The 13,025-nt window shown below is 42.0% G+C and overlaps 1 protein-coding gene across 4 annotated transcripts; it reads right to left on the reverse strand.

The window, feature by feature from the left end:
• Positions 1-422: 422 nt before the first annotated feature.
• On the reverse strand, positions 423-12,912 carry LOC136672354 (mitofusin-1-like). 4 transcript variants are annotated; one of them, XM_066648367.1, is made up of 18 exons: positions 12,711-12,912; positions 11,620-11,825; positions 11,392-11,527; positions 11,100-11,262; positions 9,703-9,827; positions 8,993-9,101; positions 7,254-7,361; positions 7,001-7,154; positions 6,643-6,710; positions 5,000-5,121; positions 4,591-4,717; positions 3,197-3,301; positions 2,829-2,931; positions 2,401-2,627; positions 2,106-2,294; positions 1,652-1,848; positions 1,265-1,399; positions 423-1,120 (listed from the first exon to the last, which is right to left on the reverse strand). In XM_066648367.1, exons 2-18 carry the CDS (start codon positions 11,732-11,734, stop codon positions 1,051-1,053), a joined length of 2,253 nt encoding a protein of 750 aa, XP_066504464.1. In that variant the 5' UTR covers positions 11,735-11,825; positions 12,711-12,912; the 3' UTR covers positions 423-1,050. The 4 variants fall into 4 exon arrangements, with proteins under 4 accessions (XP_066504464.1, XP_066504463.1, XP_066504462.1 ...); XM_066648366.1 differs by having other exon boundaries at positions 11,620-11,835; XM_066648365.1 differs by having other exon boundaries at positions 424-1,120; positions 11,620-11,742; positions 12,711-12,911.
• Positions 12,913-13,025: the final 113 nt, after the last annotated feature.

Below are 13,025 nucleotides of genomic sequence, written 5' to 3' on the forward strand. Positions count from 1 at the left end.
TTTAAAGCAAATTAAGCTGCTATTTTCATTTTAATTCATACTTATATCTGTCAGTAACTACAATAATGTGAAATATTCATGGAGGTCCATTAAGTGGTGCTTAGCCTTTAAAAGTTAACAGCGCATCAACACATGAAATGAAAGTGCCAAAAGTCCCAAAGCAGACAAATCAATGGCCCAATCTTTAGTTTTTGGTTTTTTTTAATAAATAGTTTTAATCCAATAAAACCAGGGATTGTATGACTTGTATTTTATAGTGCCAAAATGTTAACTGTTTGGTAAGAATTATTTTTTTTGTATATATTTTCACCAATACTGTTTTTGTATTTGTAAATTACAATTCATGCCACAACAAACAATTAAAGAAGTCAAAATACAGACGGAATCATTAGATTACATCTTTATTGTGTTCTCTCTTGATAAGAAGTTTTCTGTAGATATGCGATGAACATTTACAAAGTTTTACAAAGGAGTGGATCCATAAAGAAAGTTTACACAATGGGTCAGAATCATAGAAAGGTGTCTGAGGAACATAGAAAAAACAGGCGTTGTGATCAAAAGGCTATCTACAAATACAATTTCCTCAATATCCCCTTTGAACATGGTTGAGTTTCTTCTTTTCTAGAAAAAAAGAAAGGCTTGGAAAACTGCGGTGTCAGAATGATCTGGTTTTGTTCGGTAAGTCACCCGTGCAGCTAGAAAGGCTCAGTGGCTTCTGTGTATTTTCCCCTTCTGCCACCAGTGTTTTCTTCACATGCTGTTCTCACAGTTAATACAGTAGTGTACTCTGATCTCTTTCCAGAAGAAAGTCAACATACACACAGCAAACCACAACTAAAATGTTCATTTAAGGGAACCAACATTTTTAAATGTTTAATGACCATTTTTCAGTGCTAGCCCTGGTTAAAGTGCAGACAACTGTCCACCTGCCTAGTACACAGGCCTAGGTGTGGTTAATCAGTTGGTGGTCCATGGCATAATAAACTGGAAATCCCTGTCTGTGGCTGAGAGCTGACACTGAGCAGCTGTCTGTATGAACCGAGTCATGCATCAGTTCTGTGGCCGGAGATACTGACTGGTGAAGTTCTCCAGCTGCTTCTCCAGGTCTGTAGCTTTGTGCCTGGAAGAGACAAATATTTATAGTTAGGTAATTGTGAAAGCAAAGACGAGACAGTTTTGTTTTCGTAGTTGGATAGGATATTTAGATTCTATATATATATGTATGTGTGTGTGTGTGTGTGTGTGTGTGTGTGTGTAGGTAGACCTCAGGGCTTTGGACTGGATCTGGACAGTCTCTAGCTCACGGATCTTGGTGGTTAACTGGCTGATGTCAGTTTCCAGTTCTCGCTGGGTTAAGTCCACCTGTTGGCACAGCCTGGCGAAGGTGCTGGCGATCTCCCTGCAAAGACAAACAAACCGACAGTCATAAATCACATGAGATTCAAAATTTAAAGGTGGAAAATCAACTTTTAAGAAGCGTAGGCGCCAGAATGTAACTGTGGCTCCGGGTTTGGTGGCAGAAAGTATTTTTGATCCTTAGATAATACCTCTTTTTTTGTTTTCTTGGTTTGGTTAACAGCTGAATTGTGTCATAAATTTGGTTCCAGCGAGTGTACGAGTAAGACTGGAGTCTAAGACTAAAGTCACTTACTGCTGAACCTGGTGACTGCAGTTTGAGCTGGTGAAGCAGACAATCAGCTGGAGCTTCTCAGTGGCATAATCCACAAACTGCTTCTTCAGAGCTCTCTCCTTGGCTTTAGTGGTCCAGGTGAGTCTCTCATACAGGTACAGCAAGCCATAAAGACTCATGCTCATAGCAATGACTCTCCAGCCTATCGTCCTCCACACCTGTTACAAATATACAGTTAAAGTACAGATGAGGCAACACCACTGTTTCTTTTACAAAAGCAGTAGCACACACTGAAACTTGAAACCAGGCAATATTTCTCTCTTATAAAATACTAAGCTCATTCCACCTGCTTAACCACCTTTGCTTGATAGAGACCATAGAGGTCAAAACACTGCAAGAAATAAACTCCTTATTCCACTACATTTTGTGTGTGTCAGCACTGAATGTACACCCCTCTAATGTGAAAGGAACCCACCACTCCTCCGACGATGACCACACTCATGGAAGTGCGCGAGGTGAGTGAGGCGAGGTTGGAAGCCATGGACATCACGAGTTCCTCCTGACTCATCACAGCCTGAGACTGACTCTTACTGGCTGAGGCTGTAGGGGGTGGAGCCTGGACCACAGCTCCACCTGATGGCGTGGAGGCCAAGGGGCCTGAGAGCTGAGACAAACACATGAGGTCAGAAAAGCAGCTCTTGGGAGTGTGGCTCCAGAATGAAAGCGTAAAAGTAATAGAAATGATCACAAACAAATTTCCTCTGATATACCTGAAGATTCTGGTCTATCAGCATGAGGGCCCGCTTGGCGTTAGCCGGGCCAAGGAAGCGGGCAACCAGGGCAGTCCAGCCCAGAGAGAACTGAAATTCGATGTTTTCTTGGAAATCAGAGCAGAGCGTGGCACAGTTCAGGTCATAGCTGAGGTCAAACTTCCTGCTGGGGATCAGCATGTGGATCTGACTCTGAACGGCAGGGGGCAGTAGAGGCTGCAAACACTCTGTTAGAACAGAAAATGAAACGATCATCAGCATTCTTTCCCTAGTAAAGGCTGCTTCATTTTGCCAAGTCACCTCTTACTGGAAGTGCACTTCCCCTGACATTAAATTATTCTTATATGGTCTCACACTTATAATAAGATCCAGATACTAGCAAGACGTCTCTGCTAAAAACACACAATATATTTATAGCAGATACACACCGATCATATCTTTCTGAGAGGACTGCACAGAAGCGTTGACTGCATCCGAGCAGCGGAAGGCCAGGTTTTTCCCCATTCCCTTCTCCACATGATTGAGCAGTTCCTGAGAAAAGGTATTCGTCATTCAGATATTCATTCAGAAATCCAATCAGAAACCTGACTCTTTGTATCAGGCATCTGCCAAGATTAGCTGCCAAAACCACACGATGCTGATTAACACGTTAACGCTCTTCGAACTTTGATTCTGAAGCCATTAATCTGATACCAATTCTGCAATTAAAATGCCCCAAGAGCCAGCAATCATCACGGAACGAGGTCATATTTAAATGCTTTTCTTCTAGAGGTGTTTGAAAGATGATCCAACTCACAGATTTGTAGAGTTTCAGAACATGTGGGGATGGGTGGAAGTCTGAATGAAACTCATCTATGAGCACAGACAGTCGACATATCTCCTCTGCCATGGCATTAGACACCTGTTAGAAAAACACACGCAAACAGCAGAGAATTCATTAAGACTGATATATCGCCTCAATTCTGAAAGTCTCATCACTTTATGTCCAAACTTGACCTGAAAGACACAAAGCTTAAAGCTTAAAAACACTGTCCTGGCATCGGTTTGTCAGTTTCTGTCCAAAATGGTCAATTAACCTCACAAATGAAATCCACAAATCTGATTAAAGATGCTACAACTCTTCATTATATTCAAAATTCATTTAATTCTTTCATCCATCATCTGTAACAACTAGTCCAGCTTGGGGTAGCAGTGGAACAGAATCACTGAGCACAAGGCAGGGACACACCATGGATGGGACACAGCTATGGACACATTTGCATGGCCAATTCACCTACCCAGGTGTGATTTTTTGGACTGTGGGAGGAACCCAGAACAACTGGAAACACGAGGAAGAGAACACACCACACTCCTCACAGACAGTCACCCGAGGTGGGGTTTGAACCCACAACCCCAGGACCCCGGAGCTGTGTGACAGCAACACTACCCGTTGAGGCCCATGCTGTGCAACACATGCAACATATTCCATGTAATGCATTAAAATATTTAAAAATTGTTTTGTAACTGGCGGGACAGTGGCGCAGCAGGTAGCGTCGCAGTCACACAGCTCCAGGGACCTGGAGGTTTTGGGTTCGATTCTTTGGGTGACTGTCTGAGGAGTGTGGTGTGTTCTCCCTGTGTCTGTGTGGGTTTCCTCCGGGTGACTGTGGTGTGTTCTCCCCGTGCGTGTGGGTTTCCTCCGGGTGACTGTCTGTGAGGAGTGTGGTGTGTTCTCCCTGTGTCTGTATGGGTTTCCTCCGGGTGACTGTCTGTGAGGAGTGTGGTGTGTTCTCCCTGTGTCTGCGTGGGTTTCCTCCGGGTGCTCCGGTTTTCTCCCACAGTCCAAAAACACACGTTGGTAGGTGGATTGGCGACTCAAAAGTGTCCGTAGGTGTGAGTGTGTGAGTGAATGTGTGAGTGGGTGTGTGTTGTCCTGTGAAGGACTGCCGCCCCCTCCAGGGTGTATTCCTGCCTTGCACCCAATGATTCCAGGTTGGCTCTGGGCCCACGGCGACACTGAACTGGTGTTTACAGATAATGAATGAATGTTTTGTAACTCACATTAGGCGTAGGCATTTTATTAATTATTACATCTCTAATTAACTGAGTAAACAAGTCTCTCACTGGGCCATATAGATAGACTTCTGGATGTTTCTCTAAAGACATATGTGATTAAGTCCTTAAAAGTCAAACAGAAAAACTGCCACGTACCTGGTTCTCCACCTGCTCTGAAACCATTTTGATTTTCTTCTTGATCTCCTCAGTGAGGAGGTTGAGTTGATTGCGAACAAACTCCAGCCGGTCCATTAGATACTCTCTCTCCTCCAGAGAGGCCACCCTGACATCAGATACAAAGAAAAACTAATTAGATGCAATATCGTTTTTAATGCAATACTAAAGGATACTCTGAGGGCAGATACAAAGCAATTAAACAGTGAATTTAGCTTTAACACTGGGTTGGGTAATTTCAAAAGGGATATAGCCCCAATTCTGCCACAACGGTGCTTTATATTCATTCCGAAATCATGCGCTGATATCATCCATATACCGATACCCATCAACAATGGAAGGCCATCAAAGCGAAACCACAGAGAAAACAAAACTAGAAAAGTACACCCACCTCTTCTCAGCAGCAGAGATGTGGATTTGATCCATGACGTCTTTGACCCTCTGAGTAATCTGCTTTGCCCTGATTGTGTGCTGCTCAAACTTTGTTTTCACTGCTGACTGCGAGATACACTCCTGCGAGGCCACACACACGTTACTGAGACCAGAGGCACTTAAAAAAGGGCGAAGATACAAACCTGCTACTGCAACTCAAAACTGAACTGAGGGAGAATAGGGTGAAGGCAGCCAGCAGCAAGTCTGTATCCCCAAAATGGCCTCAGATTCCGTCTCGCAGTAACACGTGAGCAAATCAAGTACACAAGCAAAACTGTCAACTCAAGTCAAATGAAAGAATGAAAGTTTAAAATATAAAAGGTTATAGGGATGTAGTAAAGCAAAGTCAAACTTACAGTATTTTCCTCACCCCAAATATAGACAGCAGGCCAAGACAAGAATACAATGACTGCATGTGTCATTGTTCACTTTAGCTACGTAGCTAACATAATAGCAGTTCATATCCAGCGAATACACACTTCGCACATGAATCACTGCATGCTTTGGACTGTGCCAGACTGCTACACATGGGGTCAAAGGAAAATAACGGGTGCTGTAATTGTCTTTAAAGAAACGACTCAAAATCAAAGCACAGATTAATATAATCACAAAATTAAACAAAGCAATAAAAACACAAAAAGGTGAAACCCAAGTAAAAATATAAACTGAAGAGACTCATGTGCCCCCGCCTTAGCAAATCTAGACTTCAGCAATGAACACACAGATCGACAGGAAAGTGCACACTGGTGGGCTCTGGGAGCGTGCTAGCTTGTTTGGGTCTGACTTGGTGAAGGGAAAAAAAAACTGGAGATTGATTAGAGTATTTATGATGAAAGCACGTGGCTTAATTCACTAAGAAGTGGGGTCTTCACACTTTGGGACTAAAGACTTGAGTCCAATGATTTAGTGACTTCCTGGCTCTAAAACTCCACTTAAACTTGGCAATTAACTGAACTCATAGTCAATTTACGCTGAAAGCTGGCACATCTCAGGATGCACTGTAAACACGTCGTGTTACGAAGAGGACGTGATTAGGAACAGCCTCAAGTTTTAAAGTAGGTCACTTCTACTTGGATCATCTAAACCTGATCATCTTTAAATAAACATTCACTGTATTCTTCAGTAAATAAGTGGTTTTGATGGTGATTATTCAGGATGAAAATGACTTATGTCCTTCATTATTCGGCCCAATTCCCAAAATCAGTTCCCCATTTCTTCCAACTTTGGAAGGTGAAGGCTAATACATGCTTTCTCCAGGAAACTAAGGTGTCTGGCATTAATGCAGTGTCACTGGATACCTCAATACATTTGGAGGAGAACACTAATCATGCTGAGTGATGGAGCAGATGTAGGACCATTCTTCCCATCTACATAAAGCAAGGCAAATAATATTCTGGGAACTAAACTACGCAGTTTGTAGTCCAACGCCAGGCTTAATTCCTCTCTGGGAAACTTACCTATAGTTTTTTAAATCACCCAGTTCTAGGCACCCATCATGTACAGCTACAATGATCAACCCCTTAAAAAAAAAAGGCTGTAGCCCCAAAGGCAGGAGTTGAATATTCCACATCTTCAGTCTCAGCCCGACTCTGTTTCACTTGCCTCAAATGTTCTCTCAAAGCTCTGGAACTCCTTAAGTCTGTCCTGGAAGCCTTCTGCTAAAGCTCCTCCTGAAAACAGGTATCACAGCTTGAACAAAATAATAATAATAATAAAAAAAAAAACCCCACACAGCCATACCGGACTCAAAGAAGCTGTACAAATGTTAGGTCAATTGAGGATGCACATGGCACTAGTGCCAAGCTTGATTACATCAACACATCACAAGGCATTTCCATCACAGTCTTTTTATTTGCAAATCTCCCGCACTGGCAGCAGGGAGTCATGCCAAACGTCTCCTAGGTGCTTTGTGGCAGATGCTAAGTTTGGACAGTGTAAGTGGTAAACCCCTCTTGCTTACCAGTCTCTGGCATACCCTGTGCCCGCTGCATTCTGGAGTTTAGCACCTCTTTGGCAGACACAAAGAAGATGTGATTGGGAGCTTGCGCTCGGTCCACCACCTTCAGTTCCTCCACCAAGAAATTCACGCAGCGATCCGTGTGCTGCTTCCGCACCTTAATGGCATGGTTTTGGGACGGGTTTTAAAATTGTCTACAGAACTGTGGCATTAATTCTTTAATAACTGTTATAAATATTTAAATATAAACACTTACATCATCCATGTACTCAGGTTCGGCTGCGGATGCATCCCAGCGATTGTTCAAGATGAAAATGTTGGGCTTTGAAAGACGTTCATTTACTTTGTGGAAGAAATGCTTCTCCTTTAATGCACAAGAAATGACAAGGGAAGGTCAGAAATCATAAACATGGCAGAGAGAGTATGATGGCAACAAAGCCTCCCCAGTCGCCAACAGAACCCAACACAAACATACAGCATGAGGGACAGCCACCTGTGCCTGTTCTTATCTGAGCAGAAGTGACAGGAGGTCAAGCTTTACAGCACAAATAGAAACAAAAATGGCTTTCAACCGTGACACATGAATGCTAACTAATTGCTAAGCTGATTTAAAGAGCATGTCAAATTTTAGTGCTTCGTTTTTTAAACCAATAAATGGTGAAAGACCCATCTCTATATAATAAATAATCATGACCTTTGATATATAACTTTTTGTGGTTGATGCAGCTGAAATCCAGTGAAGAAAACACAGCGAGAAGCATTCATGCTCATAATGTAGCAACATCCAATCCAAACTAATCCAGAGCAGCTTACAATGGAGGGCACTTAAGGGATGTTCAGTGTTTACAGTGCGCTTGTTTACAGTGTTGATCACAGTATTCTGCCCATTACTGGAAACCAACTGCCTTTTAACCTAGAAATCTCCTGAAATGCCAAAACATAACCAGACTCTTTATTTAGATTATATGCAAATTAGTTTACTGAGTAATGTGTGTATTATAAGAACAGTTCCATGTTCCAGTTTAAAAACTCCATTGAGCAGCTACTGGCTACAAACAAGTCCATGTAACTATCAACAGCACATGCCAGGCATACTTCAGCTGAACTAAACAGAGCTGTGTGTGATCTCCAGTCTTGCACAACCAATCAGCAAGCACAGACGTGTCCCTCCCCCTCCAGCACTGAGTGGAAATGCATACTTTCCCTTTCCCCCCCCACACACACAAGCTTTGAGTGGCACACTCCATAGAAACATAGATATGAGATTAATGAGCCATATTCGTTTTGAGTAATGTATTATATAAAAATAAACAAATTGGGGGCCAAAGCGTAGTGCCACTTACACAGAATGGCTCTTAAAAGCGGCACTTCCCAAGATTATTTTAGTCTAAGGCCCCCTTTGCGAATATTAAGAGACACCGGGCCTCCGTCGGCCAAATCAACACTTCCATTTAACGAACAAGGCCCAGGTCGTTCTTCTACCAGAACATTATCCATTTTGCTAGCTTTCTTCACATTTATATCTGATCCGCCATAAGCCTGTACTATGACATTACAGATAACTTGTTAAGTGGGCACTACCTGGCTGTAAATTGTGACTGGCGGCCTAAATAGATTTAATTAACTGACAATTAAAACGTACCTAGGGGAAAACTACTTTTTTTTCCTGCAGCCCCCAGACGGAGGAAGGTTACCACTTCAAGAACTTTTGCTTTCAAGAGCCATAATTCATGAATAAGATTCATAACCTCCACATCCTAATTCAACTTTGTTTCCCCTAGAACCAAAAGCCCATGCAAAGGAAGCCTATATTCAAGAGAAGTCACAGCACACTGGTTACACAAGTAAATCTACCATGCCCTGAGATCACAATACTTTACTAAGTAGCAGTTAGCTTTGTTTTTCCAGAAGCATGGAAGCTTAGGTAAACATTAACTCACAGTGCGGACATCATAATTCAAAGGAGGACGTGCTGAGAAAATTACAGCCTCTCACCGTGTTCATTAGTGTGGATTCAGAGTTGGCCACCAGCACAAACACATCGGCATCCAGGCAAAACTTGTCAATCCAACTGTCCAACTGGGTTGTGACATCTGTCCCAGGGCTGAAAGAGGTGGAAAAAACAGGATCAATGTCTCGCTACCCATTGCAGTTCTGGTTCATCTTAGCATTCTGAATTTGCTTATTTGGGAAGTATGACAAACACATAACAGCAAAGTACACGAGCACCTGAGCTAAAGCCTAATCAAACTTTACATCTCATTCAGAAGAAAAATATTAAGATACTTTGAGCTTTCGTTAAATTTAAACATGCTACAAAAATAACGTTTGCACTTGATTCTAGCTTCGTGTCTGTTATTACTTAGTGGCAAACAGAGCGCTCAAATACCAATGAATAAACATTACTTAATGCTGGCTTTTTCACAAGTAACACAGGGTCTTATAGCTCACTACTACATGCAATTCACAAAACACCATACAGCACAGCTTCATAATATCTGGCACATGTTTGAACCATTGGACTATAGCCCAAATCAAAAAGGCAACAAGTTTCAGGTTCATTAGATAATTCTACTTCTACATTCACAGCTTCATCCTGGCACAGCTGTTCAGCTGAGAGCAGTGCGTGTAGTGTAATAACAAGACAATCTGCCATGAAGTCACTTATGCAAAACAAGACACACAAATCACACTGCGGTTTGTACCTGTCCATGAGAACCAGGTCATCCCGCAGAAGCGCACACTTTGATTTAGGCCAGAAAACTTTGACCAGACATCCAGCATCAAGGCTCTCATCCATATGCAGTGCATGGGCCAGCTGATTGACTGTCTGTGAGAATCGAAGAGAGCATGTCAAAGCAATAGCAAAGAGGAAAACCAATATTAGAGTGTGGTGTACTGTTACTGGCTTTTTCTATGATGCCACACAAACGGATTTAGGGCATAATGTATGCTAGAGGGGGCGGCACTGTGGCACAGCATGTAGGTGTCGCAGTCACACAGCTCCAGGGACCTGTAGGTTGTGGGTCCGATTCCTGCTCCGGGTGACTGTCTGTGAGGAGTGTGGTGTGTTCTCCCTGTGTCTGCGTGGGTTTCCTCCGGGTGACTGTCTGTGAGGAGTGTGGTGTGTTCTCCCTGTGTCTGCGTGGGTTTCCTCCGGGTGACTGTCTGTGAGGAGTGTGGTGTGTTCTCCCTGTGTCTGCGTGGGTTTCCTCCGGGTGACTGTCTGTGAGGAGTTGGTGTGTTCTCCCTGTGTCTGCGTGGGTTTCCTCCGGGTGACTGTCTGTGAGGAGTGTGGTGTGTTCTCCCTTCGTCTGCGTGGGTTTCCTCCGGATGACTGTCTGTGAGGAGTGTGGTTTGTTCTCACTGTGTCTGCGTGGGTTTCCTCCGGGTGACTGTCTGTGAGGAGTGTGGTGTGTTCTCCCCATGTCTGCGTGGGTTTCCTCTGGGTGACTGTCTGTGAGGAGTGTGGTGTGTTCTCCCCGTGTCTGCGTGGGTTTCCTCCGGGTGCTCCGGTTTCCTCCCACAGTCCAAAAACACACGTTGGTAGGTGGATTGGTGACTCAAAAGTGTCCGTAGGTGTGAGTGTGTGAGCGAATGTGTGTGTGTGTTGCCCTGTGAAGGACTGGCGCCCCCTCCAGGGTGTGTTCCCGCCTTGCGCTCAGTGATTCTGGGTAGGCTCCGGACCCACCGTGACCCTGAACTGGATATGGGTTACAGATAATGAACGAATGAATGAATGAATGTATCCTAGAGGCTATGAGTCAAATGTAAGAGATAATAGAAACAGAGCATAAAAACTTGAATATTTCCTGTCAACAAAGGGTGGGTTTTACTTAATACGTAGTAAAGTAAGGTAAGTATAAGTAAATAAAAAAATAATAATAACCTTTAAAAATGATTTAATGTTCGTTTGTTTTATATCTAGTGAGAATGTTATAATGGAAAAATGAAATGCTCAAAAACTATTTATTTCCTGTTACATTGTTGTAATACATTTAGTATAGAATGTTCCTCTAGATTTATTTACATTTTTTCTGATGAACGTCAACATGTTAAAATATCAGTTATCACCCTCTGATAAGTAAACAAAACACGTCACCTTGACGCTTTTCTCTTCTTCTGATCCTTCTGTTTTCAGATAAGCCTTGTCTTCATCCGTGCCTTCAACACTCAGAAAGCAGTTTGTTGTGTGTCCAATGCCGCTGGGCAGTACCCGGTCTCGCAGCATGGCATTGATAACTGTGCTCTTCCCATTACTTGTTCTAAGGTGTTAAGGGAAAAGACAAATGCTCCAATATGTAAAAATATTCTAAAATTATTGCCTCTGATGGAAGTCGCGTTATAACATCTATAGAACAAAGTAGCAAAGGTTTAAAGGGGAAAAAAATCACCTGCCAAAAAACGCCACTTTCATGTGCCTGCGTGCCAGCACTTCTTTGATGACTGCTAGTTTGCCCGTGTACGCTTCAATCTCCTCCAGCTGAACCTTGTCTGTAATGTGCTCCAAAGATGTATTCTGACATGTGTCTAGTGACACAACATAGAAGCAGATGAGCAGCCAGAAATCACACAAAATAAAATCAAATTACATTACCTTAAAAAAACATGATTCACCTCACCTTTTACAAACTTTGAACCCTCCTGGACATAACCAAGAAGCTGCTCAAAAACACTGTTAATCTTCTTTTTGGCCTCTACAAAGTGCTTCAACGGAGAGCGGTCCGAGTGGTCCATTTCTTCACCTGCAGGTCACAGTTTAATCACTCACTGTGTTTTTATAGTGGTCCAGCAAGTATTTGTTCAGCTTCTCTGCACACTTGCTCACCTTCAGTGACCTCAAACAAAACCAACAGAAGTCAACACACTGATCTCTCTTTTTTTTTCTCATTTAATATAATTTTTCTTTCACTTTCACATTTGTGTAATACTGGAAGACAAAAAATGTAATCACAAAATCACAAGTAATATAAATTAGGATCTCAAGAACACTTGTTTTATTACAGGTTTTGGTGAAATAACCTTGTCATAGCTCCAGAAAACATCTCTGTGATCCTGAAAATACCCAGAGCTCATAAAAATATTCATTCTCGGAGTCTCAGTTTTAACAGGTCTATCAGATAAGATATCAGCTTATTACAGCAAACACCAATTCGGCAAAATGCAAAAACAGAACTCTGAATAAGATTTTCTACAGTCTGTGATTTATTGGATTTTTTTTTATGTTATACTCCATTTTCTGAACAGAATTAAACGAGGATGTTTCTTATTCGAACTGTAAATTCAACCTTACATTTTGCAGCAGCTACATGCATTTGTTTATTTAATAAATGGTTAGTATTTAACCATCAAAATTTGCCGTTCCACCTTAAATGTTGCAGAATTTAAAGTTTAACTGTAACACGTTTAAGGTGGAACGGAAAATTCAAAACAAAAATCTGGCAAAAGTGAAACTAATAACAATAATTTTAAAAAACACCTTCACGACACATGCACAACTGTGAATGATTACTAAAATAGTTTGATAAACATTAATATTAATAAAATGAATAACACTGGCTGTATTCAGGAAAAAAAAACCGGCGACGACTCGTAGCTGCCACAACGAGGTTATTTAACCGTTTAAATTAATTTCATAAGTAAAGCTTTGGAAAAGGCGGGCTATTTAATGAAAATCACCATAATAATTTACGTAATTCCGGACAAAGCTTACCGTATTATAGACTGAATAATTCCTCTCTTTTCATGCTAAAATTCACAAACCAATAACTTGACCCACCAGCGCAGCCCGAGACAGAAACCCAGCAAGGAAACCCCTTTCAAAATAAAAGCCTCTGTCTCCGCGCCCCCACACACTACTTTAAAAATAAGTGTTGTATGCGTAACGTGTAATTCATTATTTCGAACACAAATAAATCGTGTCAGAAAACATTTGTACTTAACGTATCTGGCTTTGAACAATTTTCTGTTTCAGATAAACAACTTTTACAGCCTTATTTTAACATAGAAAAAACTGGCGCCGGGCACC

Source organism: Hoplias malabaricus, chromosome 16, assembly GCF_029633855.1.
Source record: "Hoplias malabaricus isolate fHopMal1 chromosome 16, fHopMal1.hap1, whole genome shotgun sequence".
Classification (NCBI taxonomy): Eukaryota; Metazoa; Chordata; class Actinopteri; order Characiformes; family Erythrinidae; genus Hoplias; species Hoplias malabaricus.

Excerpts from the sequence above, each read along its gene's own strand:
- LOC136672354 (XM_066648367.1), bottom strand. The coding sequence starts at position 11,734 with ATGGACCACTCGGACCGCTCTCCGTTGAAGCACTTTGTAGAGGCCAAA. Across the intron at positions 11,263-11,391 it reads AAAGTGGCGTTTTTTGGCAG|AACAAGTAATGGGAAGAGCA; the intron begins GTGATTTTTTTC and ends TTAACACCTTAG. Across the intron at positions 3,302-4,590 it reads CAGAGCAGGTGGAGAACCAG|GTGTCTAATGCCATGGCAGA; the intron begins GTACGTGGCAGT and ends TTTTTCTAACAG.